At 49.3% G+C, this 14,360-nt stretch overlaps 1 protein-coding gene across 1 annotated transcript; it reads left to right on the top strand.

Annotated features, from left to right (window-relative positions):
* Window positions 1-279: 279 nt before the first annotated feature.
* On the top strand, window positions 280-13,416 carry RILPL2 (Rab interacting lysosomal protein like 2; the record flags this gene model as incomplete). Its single annotated transcript, XM_080717597.1, has 4 exons — window positions 280-597; window positions 4,855-5,006; window positions 7,946-8,050; window positions 13,386-13,416. 4 exons carry the CDS (start codon window positions 280-282, stop codon window positions 13,414-13,416), a joined length of 606 nt encoding a protein of 201 aa, XP_080573723.1.
* Between the last annotated feature and the right edge of the window lie 944 nt (window positions 13,417-14,360).

Genomic DNA, 14,360 nt, shown 5'->3' with positions numbered 1-14,360 from the left:
TCCCCTCCCACACGATGCAAATAATACGTCTGGAAAGCTACCCATTGCAGAGGGAAAGAGTGGTGCGCTCCCAGCCCTCCCGGAGACCACGCCCCCGTCTCCATGGGAACGCGTCCGGCCGCGCGTCGCCGGGGCGGGGCCCGGGGCGGCCCCTCCCCTCCGTGGGCGTGGCGAGCTCCCAGGCCCGCGCTCATTGGGCCGGCGGGTCCCGACCCCGCGGCCAGGGCTGAGCGCCTGGGGAAGTTGAACTTCTGGCCACTCCGAGGGGTCTGCGCGGCCATGGAGGAGCCCCCTCTGCGGGAGGAGGAGGGGGAGGAGGGCGAGGCTGGCCCCGAGGGGGCGCTGGGCAAGAGCCCCTTCCAGCTGACCGCCGAGGACGTGTACGACATCTCCTACGTGGTGGGCCGCGAGCTGATGGCCCTGGGCGGCGACCCCCGCGTGACGCGCCTGCAGTTCAAGATCGTCCGCGTGCTGGAGATGCTGGAGGCGCTGGCGAGCCGCAGCAGCCTGGAGGCCGAGGCGCTGCGCCTGGAGAGGGACAGCCTCCGGCTGGAGGTCGCGGGGCTGCGCGGCGCCGGCCCGGCCGGCCCAGGGGAGGTGAGTGGCCAGGGCAGCGCCGCCGCGGACCGGACCCCGGCCCTCGAGGGCCAGGCGCGGCAGTGCCCGGCCGCGGTGGTGCAGGCTTGTAATCCAGTCCTTGGGAGGCCGAGACGGAGGATCGCAGGTTGGAGGACAGCCTCAGCTGCCGAGTGAGGCTCTCATCACTATTTGATCCTGTTTCAAAATAAAATAAGGCCGGAGGTAGAAGCTCCCAGGATTCAATTCCCAGTACCACAAGGCGGGGGGGGGGGCAGCTTTAAGTCATAATTGAGCCAGAATGGAAACAACTCCTGGGCAACAGAATAGAGTTTTTAAAAATTTACATTTACAGCCGGGCGTGGTGGCGCACGCTTGTAATCCCAGCATTCGGGAGGCTGAGACAGGAGGATCGCGGTTCGCGGACAGCCTCAGCTACTTAGTGAGGCCCTCTGCAACTCAGTGAGACCCGGTTTCAGAATAAAGAATAAAAAATAGGGCAGGGGGTGTAGCTCGGAGGTCGAATGCCCCTGGGTTCCATCCCCAGACCCGCAAAAAAAAAATTTACATTTACATTGTGGTATGTACCCGCCATGGAGTATCAGACAGCAATGAAAAAGAAGGGAATACCGAAACACACATCAGTGTGTCTGAATGTCAGGGGGGTCACCTGGAGAAGAACAAAACCTACTGTATATTTATAGACAATTCAGAAACAGACAGAAGAAGCTGTAGCGCTGTATGTATAGGAGGCAGAAGGTTTTACGAAATCCCTTTCAGCCAGGTGTGGTAGAGCACACTTGTGATCCCAGCATTTATTACTTTTCTTTCTCTCTTTCTTTCTTTCTTTCTTTCTTTCTTTCTTTCTTTCTTTCTTCCTTCCTTCCTTCCTTCCTTCCTTCCTTCCTTGGTGGTACTGGGGGTGCAACCCAGAGGCTTTGGTAGAAGCTAGAAGTGTTCGGACCTTAATCAGGGATGGTTCTACAGGTGTCTACCTATGTCAAAGATCATAAATGTGGCCAGGCATGGGGGCGCATGCTCGTAATCCCAGTGCTCAGGAGGCTGAGACAGGAGGATCGCAGGTTCTGGGCTAGCCTCAGCCACTTAAGGAAGCCCAAAATAAAATAGGGCTGAGGACATAGCTCAGAAACTCAGCGACAGAATGCCCTGAGTTCAATCCCCAGTATAACACACACTCACACACACACCACCACCACCACCACCATGATAATCATTAATCTAATAACTCAAGACTAGTCAACTGTACTGTAAGTGTGTTATAATTCAGTTTTACAAAATACCTTTCAGCCGGGCGTGGTGGCGCACACTTGTGATCCCGGCATTTGGAGGCTGAGACCGGAGGATTGCGGTTAGCGGACAGACTCAGCTACTCGGTGAAGGTCATTGCAACTCAGTTTCCAGATAAATAATAATAATAATAAAATAGGGCTAGGGGTAGAGCTTGGAGGTAGAATGCCCCTGGGTTCCATCCACAGTACTGCAAAAATAAGGCTGCAGGTTTATAAAATAAGGCAGACCATCTCTGGGTTCAAGGTTCAGTTCTAAAGACAAAAAAAGAAAAAGTTAAATTCCTGGCCCAAGACTCTGAGCCTTTCGGTCCTACCTCTCCTGTAATCGCCAGGCGCAGGATGCAGAAGCAGCTCCGTCATGGCCGGAACCTGTGGTCGGCTCGGGTGATTTCCCACGAGGAGCTCAGGGGACACGTGCTATCAGGAAGTCCATGAGATGACACATTTTCTCCCCAAACCAGAGGCTTAAGAACAGGGGTCGGGCAGCCATCTCAGCGCACACCCACAAACTCCTGGCTTGGGAGGCTCAGGCAGGAGGATCACAGGTTCGCGACCAGCCTCACCAATTTAGTGAGGCCCTCCGCACAAGTCAGTGAGACCGTTTCAAAATAAAAATAAAAAGTCGAGCTGGGGTTGTAGCTCAGAGGTAAAATGCCCCTGGGTTCAATTCCCAGGACCGCAAAAAAAAAAAAAAAAGAATAAATAAATAAAATTGGGCTGGAGTTGTAGATCAGAGGAAGAATGAACTTAAGTTCAAATTCTAGTGCAAATAAATAATAATAATAATAATAATAATAATAATAATAATGCAAGAAAAAGAAGAAGAATGATAAGCCAGGTGTGGTGGTAGAAGTTTGTAATCTCAGTTCTTGGGAGGTTGAGACAGGAGGATGACAGGTTCACGGTCAGCCTCAGATATTTAGTAAGATGCCCTGCACCTCAGTGACACCCTGTTTCAAAAATAAAAGAATTAAAGCCAGGAGGTGGTGGTGTATACTTGTAATCCCAGTACATACTTGGGAGGCTAAAACGGAGATCACGCGTTCATAATCAGCCTCAGCCACTTGAGCCCTCCACAACTTAATAAGACCATATTTCAAAATAAAGAATAAAAAATAGGGCTGGGGTGTGTAACTCAGAGTTAGAAGGCTCCTGGATTCAGTCCCCAATTCTGCATAAAATAATAAAATAGGGCTGGGTGTGGTGGTGCACGCTTGTAATCCCTGCGCTTGGGAGGCTGAGACAGGAGGATCGCACAGGTTCGAAGCCAGCCTCAGCTACTTAGTGAGGCTCTCAGCAACTTAGTGAGACTCTGTTTCCAAATAAAGTATAAAATAGGTCTAGGAGTATAGCCTGGAGGTAGAAAAGCCTCTGGGTTCCACCCCAGTACCACAAACACAAAATAAATAATAATAATTAATAATAATAATAATAATAATAATAATAATAATAATAGGGCTGGGAATGTAGTTCAAAGGTAGAATGCCTCTGGGTTCCATCCCCAGTACCACAAAATAAAATAAAATTAAAATTAAATATAGAATGGTAGTAGGAGCCATGTGGACACGTGTAATCCCAGTACTTGAGAGGCTGAGATCATAACAGGTTCAAGGCCAAACTCAGCAACTTAATGAGACCATCTGATAATAAAACACCAAAGGAAGCCGGGCGTGGTGGCACACACATGGAATCCCACCCAGCATTTGGGAGGCTGAGACAGGAGGATTGTGGTTTGCGGACAGCCTCAGCTACTTAGCGAGGCCCTCTGCAACTCAGTGAGACCCTGTTTCAAAATAAAGAATAAAAAATAGGACTAGGGGTGTAGCTCAGAGGTAGAGTGCCCCTGGGTTCTATCCTTAGTACCGCAAAAAAAAAAAAAAAAAAAAAAGAATAAAAAAATAGGGCTGCCTGGGGTGTAGCTCAGAGGTAAAATGCCACTGCGTTCCATCCCAGTGTGGCAAAATAAATAAATAAATAAATAAATAAATAAATAAATAATAAAAACCAAGGGCTGGGGTTGTAGTTCAGTGGTAGAGTACCCCTGGGTTTGTTCTCCAGAACCCTGAGTTGAAAACTTGAATGGGGTTAGGCAAAATGACATGAATTAGGGGGACGAATGTTTAGTTCTACTAGACAGTTTATAAAATAAACGGTGTAGCCGGGCGTGGTGGCGCACGCTTGTAATCCCAGCAATCGGGAGGCTGAGGCCGGAGGATCATGGTTCGCAGCCAGCCTCAGCTACTTAGTGAGGCCCTCTGCAACTCAGTGAGACCCGGTTTCAAAATAAAAAATAAAATACAGGGCAGGGGGTATAGCTCGGAGGTCAAATGCCCCTGGGTTCCATCCCCAGACCCACAAAAAAATAAAAATAAATAAATAATATAAAATAAATGGTGTCTCCTTTTCTCCTTAGGGATGAAACCCAGGGGCATTTGACCTCCAAGCTACACCCCCCCAGCCTTATTTTTTATTCCTTTTTTTTGTTTTTTTGGTCTGAGGATGGAACCCAGGGGCATTCGACCTCTGAGCCATACCCCCTGCCTTATTTTCTATTCTTTATTTTGAAACAGGGTCTCACTGAGTTGCAGAGGGCCTCACTAAGTAGCTGAGGCTATGCACAAACCATGATCCTCCAGTCTCAGCCTCCCAAATGCTGGGATTACAAGCGTGCGCCACCATGCCCGGCTTTAATTTTTTTACTTTGAAACAGGGTAGCACTAAATTGGAGAGGGCCTGGCTAAAATGCTGAGGCTGCCCTCCAAATGGCGATCCTCCTGTCTCAGCCTCCCACGTCCTGGGACTACAGGTGTGCACTGCAGGGGCTGGCTTGCCTTGGTTTCTTTACTGTCCACCAAGAAGCACCTCCTCAGCTCCCAGGGCTCCTGGGGCCTCGGAACAGATCTTCCCGACCTGGGATGGACAGTCCGCGGCCAGGGGGCAGCACAGCAACTGGCACCTTCTCTTCCAGGTGAACCTGGGACCAGACCAAATGGTGGTTGACCTGTCGGACCCCAACCGGCCGCGCTTCACCCTGCAGGAGCTGCGGGACGTGCTGCAGGAGCGCAATCTGCTCAAGTCTCAGCTGCTGCTGGTGCAGGAGGAGTTGCAGTGCTACAAAAGGTGGGCAGCCCAGTGGGCCCTGTACGTGCAGGCCGAGACAGGAGGGCTGCGGGTTCAAACCCAGCCTCAGCCGTTTGGCCAGGCCCACAGCAACCTAGTGAGACCCTGCTTTCATTTATTATTTTATTTTATTATTTGCAGTACTGGGATGGAATCCAGGGGCATTCTACCTCTGAGCTACACCCCCAGCTGTATTTTGTATTTTTTTTTTTTTTTGCAGTACTGGGGATGGAACCCAGGGGCATTCTACCTGCGTGTGAGCTACGGCCTCTGCCTTATTTTTTAGTCTTTATTTTATTTATTTTACTTTTTTCTGGGTCTGGGGATGGAACCCAAGGGCATTCTATCTCCGAGCCACACCCCCTGCCCAATTTTTTATTCTTTATTTTGAGACAGGGTTTCACTGAGTTGCGAAGGGCCTCACTAAGTAGCTGAGGCTGTCTGTGAACCGCGATCCTCCTGTCTCAGCCTCCCAAATGCTGGGATTACAAGCGTGCACCACCACGCCCGGCTTCGAGACCCTGATTTCAAATAAAAAATAAAATGGAAGCCAGGTGTGGTGGCGCACGCTTGTAATCTCAGCATTTGGGAGGCTGAGACAAGAGGATCACCATTTGAGGACAGCCTCAGCTCCTACTTAGCCCTTTGCAATTCAGGCCCCATTTTGAAATAAAGGATAAAGCCGGGCATGGTGGCGCACGCTTGTAATCCCTGTGCTTGGGAGGCTGAGACAGGAGGATCGCGCAGTTTCGAAGCCAGCCTCAGCTACTTAGTGAGGCTCTCAGCAACTTAGTGAGACCCTGTTTCCCAAAAAAAAAAAAAAAAAAAAAAAGGTCTGGGAGTATAGCCTGGAGGTAGAAAGCCTCTGGGTTCCATTCTCAGTACCACCGATAAATAAATAAATAAATAAAATAAAATAAATAAGAGCCGAATGTGGTGGATCACACTTGTCATCCCAGAATTTGGGAGACTGAGACAGGAGGATCTGGGTTCGCAGACAGCATCAGCTACTCAGTGAGGCCCTTTGCAACTCAGTGAGACCCTGTTTCAAAATAAGGAATAAAAAATAGGTCTGGGGGTGTCGCTCAGGGGTAGAATTGTAACAGTTTTGGACAGTCTGCCAGCCACCGGCTGCCGATTCGATTCTTCTCCTAGGCTAATTTAGGATAGAGAAGCCGGGCGTGGTGGCGCACGCTTGTAATCCCAGTTTTCGGGAGGCTGAGACCGGAGGATCATGGTTCGCGGACAGCCTCAGCTGCTTAGTGAGGCCCTTTGGAACTTAGTGAGGCCCTGTTTCAAAATAAAGAATAATAATTTTTAAAAAATGGGCAGGGAGTGTAGCTCGGAGGTCAAATGCTCCTGGGTTTCCATCCCCAAACCTGCAAAAAAAAAAAAAAAGGATGGAAAGCTTGGAGATGTCCTTTAACTGCAAGGCTTAAGCAAATTTTTTCACAAGCAGAGCGAGAGGGAGGGAGGAGAGAGAAAAGCATCTGCCAGCGAGGACAAAGAAACGGAGTGCCCCCAGGCGCCTCAGCCTCACCTTGGCTCTCCTCTCTGGGCTTCCGTATCTGGGTTGCTGAGTTCTCAGGTCCAAAGCCCACGCTTTGTCAGCATCTTTTGTGAGAGGCTAATTTTTTTTTTTCAGCTCTTCCCAGGCCCATGGCCTTGGAAGTTTTAAGGTTTGCAACTTTCCTAGTGACAGCCTGTATCTTATCTTTATTGCCATGCCAATCCAGAGCAGGGTTGCTTACCGCAGGCTGCAAAGAGTAGGAAGCGGACTGTTTTAACCATTTATTTATTTATTTATTTATTTATTTATTTATTTATTTATTTATATTTGCTGTATTGGGGATAGAACCCAGGGCATTCTACCTCTGAGCTATAACCCCAGCCCTCTTTTTTTTTTTTTTGGTGGTACTGGGGTTCCTGGAAGCCCTTCTACCTCTGGGCTACACTCCCAGGCCTATTTTATATTTTTCATTTATTTGGAAACAGGGTCTCCTAAGCCAGCGAGGCTGATGATGAACCTGCGCGATCCTCCTGTCTCCGCCTCCCAAGCGCAGGGATTACAAGCGTGCGCCACCACACACGTGCGGCCTCCCAGCCCTATTTTTTTATTCTTTATTTTGAAACAGGGTCTCACTGAGTTGCAGAGGGCCTCACTAAGTAGCTGAGGCTGTCCACAAACTGTGATCCTCCTGTCTCAGCCGCCCAAGCGCGGGGATTACAAGCGTGTGCTACCACGCCTGGCTGTGTTTTAACCTTTTAAATGGCTGCTTTACATTATAAAATTATCTGTAACTGGATCAGAAAGCCAATGAGTTTGGTCCCCAGTACCACTAAATAAATGAGCCAATTAATCAATTAATTAATTTAAAAAAATAGGACTAGAGGTGTAGCTCAGATATAGAATGCCACTGGGTTCAATCCCCTGTACTACAAAAACAAACAAACAAACAAACAAACAAACAAACAAATGAGCTGCAAAGGAATGGGGGTGTAGCTCCATGTCAGAGCCGGGTGTGTGGTCACGCTTGTAATCCCAGCACTTGGGAGGCGGAGACAGGAGGATCGCGCAGGTTCGAAGCCAGCCTCAGCTACTTAGTGAGGCTCTCAGCAACTTAGTGAGACCCTGTTTCCAAATAAAATATAAAATAGGTCTGGGAGTATAGCCCGGAGGTAGAAAAGCCCCCAGTACCACACACACCAAAAAAAAAAAAACAAAAAAAAAAAACAGAAATAACATTGGTCTGGGGGGTGTAGCTTGGAGGTAGACCGCCCCTGGGTTCTATCCTTAGGAACACACACACACATGCACGCACACACACACACACGTACGCACACACATACACGCACACATGCACACACCCTTCACCTCCTTAGCTGCAGATCAGAGACCCCCCCCTTAGGGCAGCTCATGTGTTTTCTCTCTTCCCCAGTGGCCTGATTCCACCAAGAGAAGGCACAGGGGCGCAAAGAGGAAAAGACTCCGGGGCCGGCAGTACCAATGGCAACAAGGCCGAGAAGACCATCGTGAAGAAGCTGTGAGTCCCTCTCGGCCCCGCCACCGTATGGCGGCCGAGGGAGCGGTGCGGGCAGGGGACGCTGGCTGGCCAGCTGCGGGGTCGGGACAGCCTTTCTCTCCTGGTGTGGTGTGCAACTAATAACAAGATTGATGCCAGCACATCTTAATATTGATGTCCACCGGACAGCAGGGTACCACCTGGGCACACGGCCATGAGCTCTGGGGAGCTGGAGAGAGGACTCCAATTCCTTCATTTATTTATTTATTTATTATTTATTTATTTATTTATTTATTTATTATTGGTACCGAGGATGGAATCCATGGGCATTCTACCTCTGGGATATACCCCCAGACCAATTTTTAAATTTATTATTATTTATTTATTATTTATGTATTGTGGGTCTGGGGATGGAACCTAGAGACATTTGACCTCTGAGCTACACTCCCTGCCCAATTTATTTTGAAACAGGGCCTCACTGAGTTGCAGAGGGCCTCACGAAGTAGCTGAGGCTGTCCACGAACCACGATCCTCTAGTCTCAGCCTCCCGAATGCTGGGATTACAAGCGTGCGCCACCACACCTAGCTTATTTTTTATTTTTTACTTGGAAACAGGGACTTGATAAGTTGCTGAGAGCCTCACTAAGTTGCTGAGACTGGCTTTAAACTTGCGATCCTCCTGTCTCAGCCTCCCAAGAGCTGAGATTATAAGCTTGCACCACGATGCCTGGTTATTGTTAGTTTTCTTTTTCTTCTTTCTTTCTTTCTTTCTTTCTTTCTTTCTTTCTTTCTTTCTTTCTTTCTTTCTTTTCTTTTCTTTTCTTTTCTTTTCTTTTTGCAGTACTGGGAATGGAACCCGGGGTATTCGACTTCCAAGCTCAACCCCCGGCCCTAATTTTTATTCTTTATTTTGAAACAGGGTCTCACTGAGTTGCAGAGGGTCTAAGTAGCTGAGGTTGTCCTCAAACCTTGATTCTCCTGCCTCAGCTTCCCAAATGCTGGGATATCAAGTGTGCAGTGCGTGCCGCCATCCCACCAGGCGCCCGCCCTTTCTTTTTGGGTACTGAGAATTGAACTCAGTCTCACATCCACCACTGAGTTGCAACCCAGCCCTATTTTATTTATTTATTTTTGTGGTACTGGGGTTGGAATCCAGGGGCATTTACCTCAGAGCTACACTCCCTAGCCCTATTTTATTCTTTTATTTGGAAACAGGGTCTCACTCAGTTGCAGAGGGCCTCACTAAGTGGCTGAGGCTGGTCGTGAGCCCGCGATCCTCCTGTCTCAGCCTCCCAAGTCCTGGGATGACAGGCGTGTGCCACCACGCCTGGCTCAACCTGTTATTAATACAGTTATACTTATTCACTTTCCATGGTTTCAATTAACCGCAGTCAACCACAGTCCTAAAATATGAAATGGAAAGTTCCAGAAAATAAAAAGAAATGGACGAGCTATCTTTGCGCTGCTGGGGGCTGGGCCAGGCGAGCGTGGGCTGGGCCAGCGCTCTGCCCCTGCGCCACACCCCCAGGTTTTCTGTCGCAGGCTGTTCCAAGCCTGGGCTGGAATCCTGCACCTCCCACTCCCTCCAGCTGGGATGTGAGCCATCCTTTGTCCTGCAGAGCCGGGCTGCCTGCCTCCAGCCACAAATCACCCACGGCCCTCGCTGGCTGAGTTATCCTGTTCTACCGCGGTTGTGTCCAAGTAACCCCTCAGTTATTGATTTTTTATTTATTTGTTTATTGATTATCATTTATTTGTTTATTGGTATTAGAGGTGGAACCCAGGGGCATTCTACCTCCAAGCTACACCCCGAGCCCTATTTTTTTATCCTTTTTTTGTGTGTGTGTGGTGCTGGTGATGGAACCCAGAGGCTTTCTACCTTCGGGCTATACTCCCAGACCAATTTTCTATTTTATTGGGAAGCAAGTCTCACTAAGTTGCTGAGAGCCTAAGTAGTTGAGGCTGGCTTCGAACCAGCGTGATCCTCCTGTTTCCGCCACGCCTGGCAATTAATTAAAAAAAAATTTTTTTTTTGGTGGTACCAGGAGTGGAACCCAGGGGCTTTCTGCCTCTAGGCTACACTCCCAGACCTATTTTTTATACTTTATTTGGAAACAGAGTCTCACTAAGTTGCTGAGAGCCTTACTAAGTAGCTGTGGCTAGCTTCAAACCTGTGCAATCCTCCTGTCAGCCTCCCAAGCGCGGAGATTACAAGCATGCGCCGGCTGCAATTAATTAATTTTAATAATAAAATAGGGAGCCAAGATTGGTGGCCCATGCTTGTAATCCCAGCATTCAGGAGGCTGAGACAGGAGGATCGCGGTTCCCGGCCAACCTCAGCTACTTAGTGAGGCCCTTTGCAACTCAATAAGATCCTGTTTAAAAAATAAAGAATAAGACGGGTGTGGTAGGCACGTTTATAATCCCCACACTTGGGAGGCTGAGACAGGAGGATCGCGCAGGTTCGAAGGCAGCCTCAGCTACTTAGTGAGGCTCTCAGCAACTTGGTGAGATCCTGTTTCCAAATAAAAAATATAAAAAATAGGTCTGGGAGTATAGCCCCGAGGTAGAAAGCCTCTGGGGTTCTACCCCCAGTACCACTAAAAATAAATAAATAAATGAATGAATGAATGAATGAATGAATGAAGGAAGGAAGGAAGGAAGGGCCGGGCGTGGTGGCACAGGCTCGTCATCCCAGCACTTGGGAGGCTGAGACTAGGGAATCCTGGTTCGCAGACAGCCTCAGCTACTCAGTGAGGCCTCCGCAACTTAGTGAGACCCTGTTTCAAAATAAAAAGTAAAAAATAGGGCAGAGGGTGTAGCTTGGAGGTCAAATGCACCTGGATTCCATCCCCAAACCCATAAAAATAAATAAATAAAAATAAATAAAGAATAAGGCACTGGGTGTGGTGGTGCACGCTTATAATCCCCGTACTTGGGAGGCTGAGACAGGAGGATCACTCAGGTTCGAAGGCAGCCTCAGCTACTTAGTGAGGCTCTCAGCAACTTGGACCCTGTTTTCAAACAAAATATAAAATAGGTCTGGGAGTGTAGCCTGGAGGTAGTAGGCCCCTGGGTTCCATCCACAATACCACACACACACACACACACACACACACACACACAATAAATAAATAAATAAATAAATAAATAGCCTGGGAGGTCGAGACAGAAGGATCAGGTTTTGTGGCCCACCTCAGCTACTTAGGCCCTCCACAACTTAGTGAGACCCTGTTTCCAAATAAAGAATAAAAAATCAGGCTGAGGGTGTAGCTCAGAAGTAGAATGCCCCTGGTTCAATCCCCAGCACCACAAAATAAAATACATACATACATACATACATAACACTAAATGGGGCTGGGGATGTAGCTCAGAGGTAGAATATCCCTGAGTTCAATCCCTAGTATCACAAAAAAGAAAAAAAGCCGATTCATCCGAGATTTTGCTTTATCGCTGGGAAGGTGTGTTCATTAACTTACACAGCCTGGGCTCAAAGCTGACACAGGGCTTCCTACCCCTTCCCCTCGGTAGAGGGCTGGCCGGCCTTTGTCCCTAGCACACCAGCTGGGGACCGCGCAGGGACAGGCAGTGCCATCCAGGTAAGACTGAGGGCGCCTCCTCCAGGCCTGGGTCTGAGTGTTCACTCAGGGCTTTGGCTGGCCCGTGTCTCTCTTAACTGAGGCTTCCGGGAGGCATGAATTCCATTTGTCTGTCTGTCTGTGGGTCCCTTCGTTGGGGCTGCAGCCTCCGATGGCAAAAGTAAAACTTTCGCACTGTGCACGAGCCAGTTTGAGGGCGTGTGTTCAATGAGGCCGCAAGCTGACGGTCGCTGAGCGGACTGGAATGAAGGAATGAGTCAGTGAACTGCTCTCTGAAGAAGTGGGTCACGCTAGGAAGGATTTCCGGCTTTGTCCGGGGGACAATGGGGAGCCGGGAATGACTTAGTCAGCGCTGGGCCACGTGTGCCGGGCTCACAGGCTCCAGGGGTACGGACCACGGGCGGTGCCAGAGGCGGTGTGCTCAGGGTGGTGGCTCCTTGGGGTGGCAGCGGGGATGAGGAGGGGTTCGGGAACTTACTTGGGGTGCAGCCACTCAACTGTGGCAGAGGGTGGGAGCTGGGGGCAACTCCCAGCTTTCTGGCAGGGGTGACAGGGAGGGAGTGCTAGTTCCTGAGACAGGGACGAGCAGGTGTGGGGGTTTAGAGGAGAGCGGCCAGCACGGCCCCCATCCAGGGCCCAGGGACAGGCTGCTGGAGACTCCCGGGCTCATCCCCGTGGTACTGGGGATGAACCCATGGGCGTTCTACCTCCGAGCTACACCCCCAGTCCCATTTTATTTGTTTTTTCTTTTTTTCTTTCTTTCGCTAGTACTGGAGATGGGACCCAGGGGCATTTTACCTCCCAGCTATATCCCCAGCCCTATTTTTTATTCTTTTTGTTGTTGTTGTTGCGGTACTGGGATGGAACCCACTGGCATTCGACCTCCGAGCCCTATTTTTTATTATTTTGAAACAAGGTCTCACTAAGTTGCGGAGGGTCTAAACAGATGAGGTTGTCCACGAACCATGATCCTCTAGTCTCAGCCTCCAGAATGCTGGGATTACAAGCGTGTGCCACCACGCCCAGCTTTTATTTTATTTTATTTTATTTTAGTGGTCTGGGGATGGAACCCAGGGGCATTTGACCTCTGAGCTACACCCCCTGCCCTGTTTTTTATTCTTTATTTTGAAACAGGGTGTCACTCAGTTGAAGAGAGCCTAAGTAGCCGAGGCTGTCCGCAAATCGCCATCCTCCGGTTTCAGCCTCCCAAATGCTGGCATTACAAGCGTGTGCCACAACACCCGGCTATTCTTTATTTTTTTTTTAATTTATTTTATTTTTTTGGTGGTACTGGGGTTCCTGGAAGCCCTTCTACCTCCGGGCTACACTCCCAGACCTATTTTTACATTTTATATTTGGAAACAGGGTCTCCTAAGCCAGCGCGCGCGGCTGGCTTCGAACCTGCGCGATCCTCCTGTCTCTGCCTCCCAAGCGCGGGGATTACAAGCGTGCGCCACCACGCCCGGCTATTTTTGAAACAAGTTCTCACCAAGTTGCAGAGGGCCTAAGTAGCTGTGGCTGGCTGTGAATCTGTGATCCTCCTGTCTCAGCTTCCCAAGTACTGGGAATACAAGCGTGTGCCACCAGACCTGGTTTTATTTTTTATTTTAAAATAGGGTCTCAGCCGGGCGTAGTGGCACACACCTGTAATCCCAGCGTCCGGGAGGCCAAGACTGGAGGATCGCGCTTTGTGGCCGGCCTCAGCTACTTCGTAGTGCCTGGTAACGCCAGTCACTCCATGCCCCTTTTTCTGCCAGGTTCTTTTTCAGGTCAGGGAAGCAGTCCTAGACCGAAGGCCAGGACCAAGATAGCGGCCTTCAGACATCTATGCCGGCCAAGACGCCCGGAGGCTACATCTCCGTGCCGCACGCCACGCAGCACCTGCTGAGACGATGTTCCTTTCTCCTGGCCGCAGAACGGGACGCCTGTAAAGTCTGGCCAGGGCTTGCGTAGCAGCACCAAGAAATCCAGAAAGCAGCAGATTTTTCAGGGTGCATACCTATAATCCCAAGACTGCAGAGGCCAAGACTCGGGAGGATCAGAGGTTCGAGGACAGCCTCAGCAATTTAGCAAGACTCTCAGCAACCTAGCAAGAACCTGTTTCAAAAAAGAAAGAAAAATGGATGGAGCGACCGCCAGCCACTACCTGGCAAGGCCTTCAGCCTGCAGATCGTTCTGGTCCCACATCGACCCAGGTCTTTAATGTGTCAAGAGGGAGAAAGAAAGACTTCACCGGTAGTGAATACTGGATCTAGCTCTTGCAATTTTCTTTACATGATTTTGTATCAAAGTAAAGTGACTTTTCTACTTTCATGAGCTGTTTTAGAGTGGTCTTTGAGCGTTAAGATGGTATACCTAGGCATGGTGGTACACACTTAAAATCCCAGTACTTGGGAGGCTGGCAGATTCAAGACCTTGTTTCAAAATAAAAAATGGCTGGGGAGCTGGGCACGGTGGCGAACACTTGTAATTCCAGTACTCGGGAGGCTGAGACCGGAGGATCGCAGGCTCCAGGCCAACCTCAGCTACTTAGTGAGGCCCCCTGCAACTTAGTGAGACCTTGTTTCAAATTAAAGTGTAAAAAATTGGGCTGTGGATGTGACTTGGAGGTAGAATATCTCTAGGTCCAATCCCTGGTACCCAAAATAAAATATTTTAACAGCTAAACTTACAGCATTTCTACATGCCACTGTCCTAATGTTCAATATACATGAAGTCTTACTCTATACACG

Source organism: Muscardinus avellanarius, assembly GCF_963383645.1.
Source record: "Muscardinus avellanarius genome assembly, chromosome: 21".
NCBI lineage: Eukaryota > Metazoa > Chordata > Mammalia > Rodentia > Gliridae > Muscardinus > Muscardinus avellanarius.
Note: the sequence above shows the minus strand (reverse complement) of the source record. Positions and strands in the feature narration are given on the sequence as shown.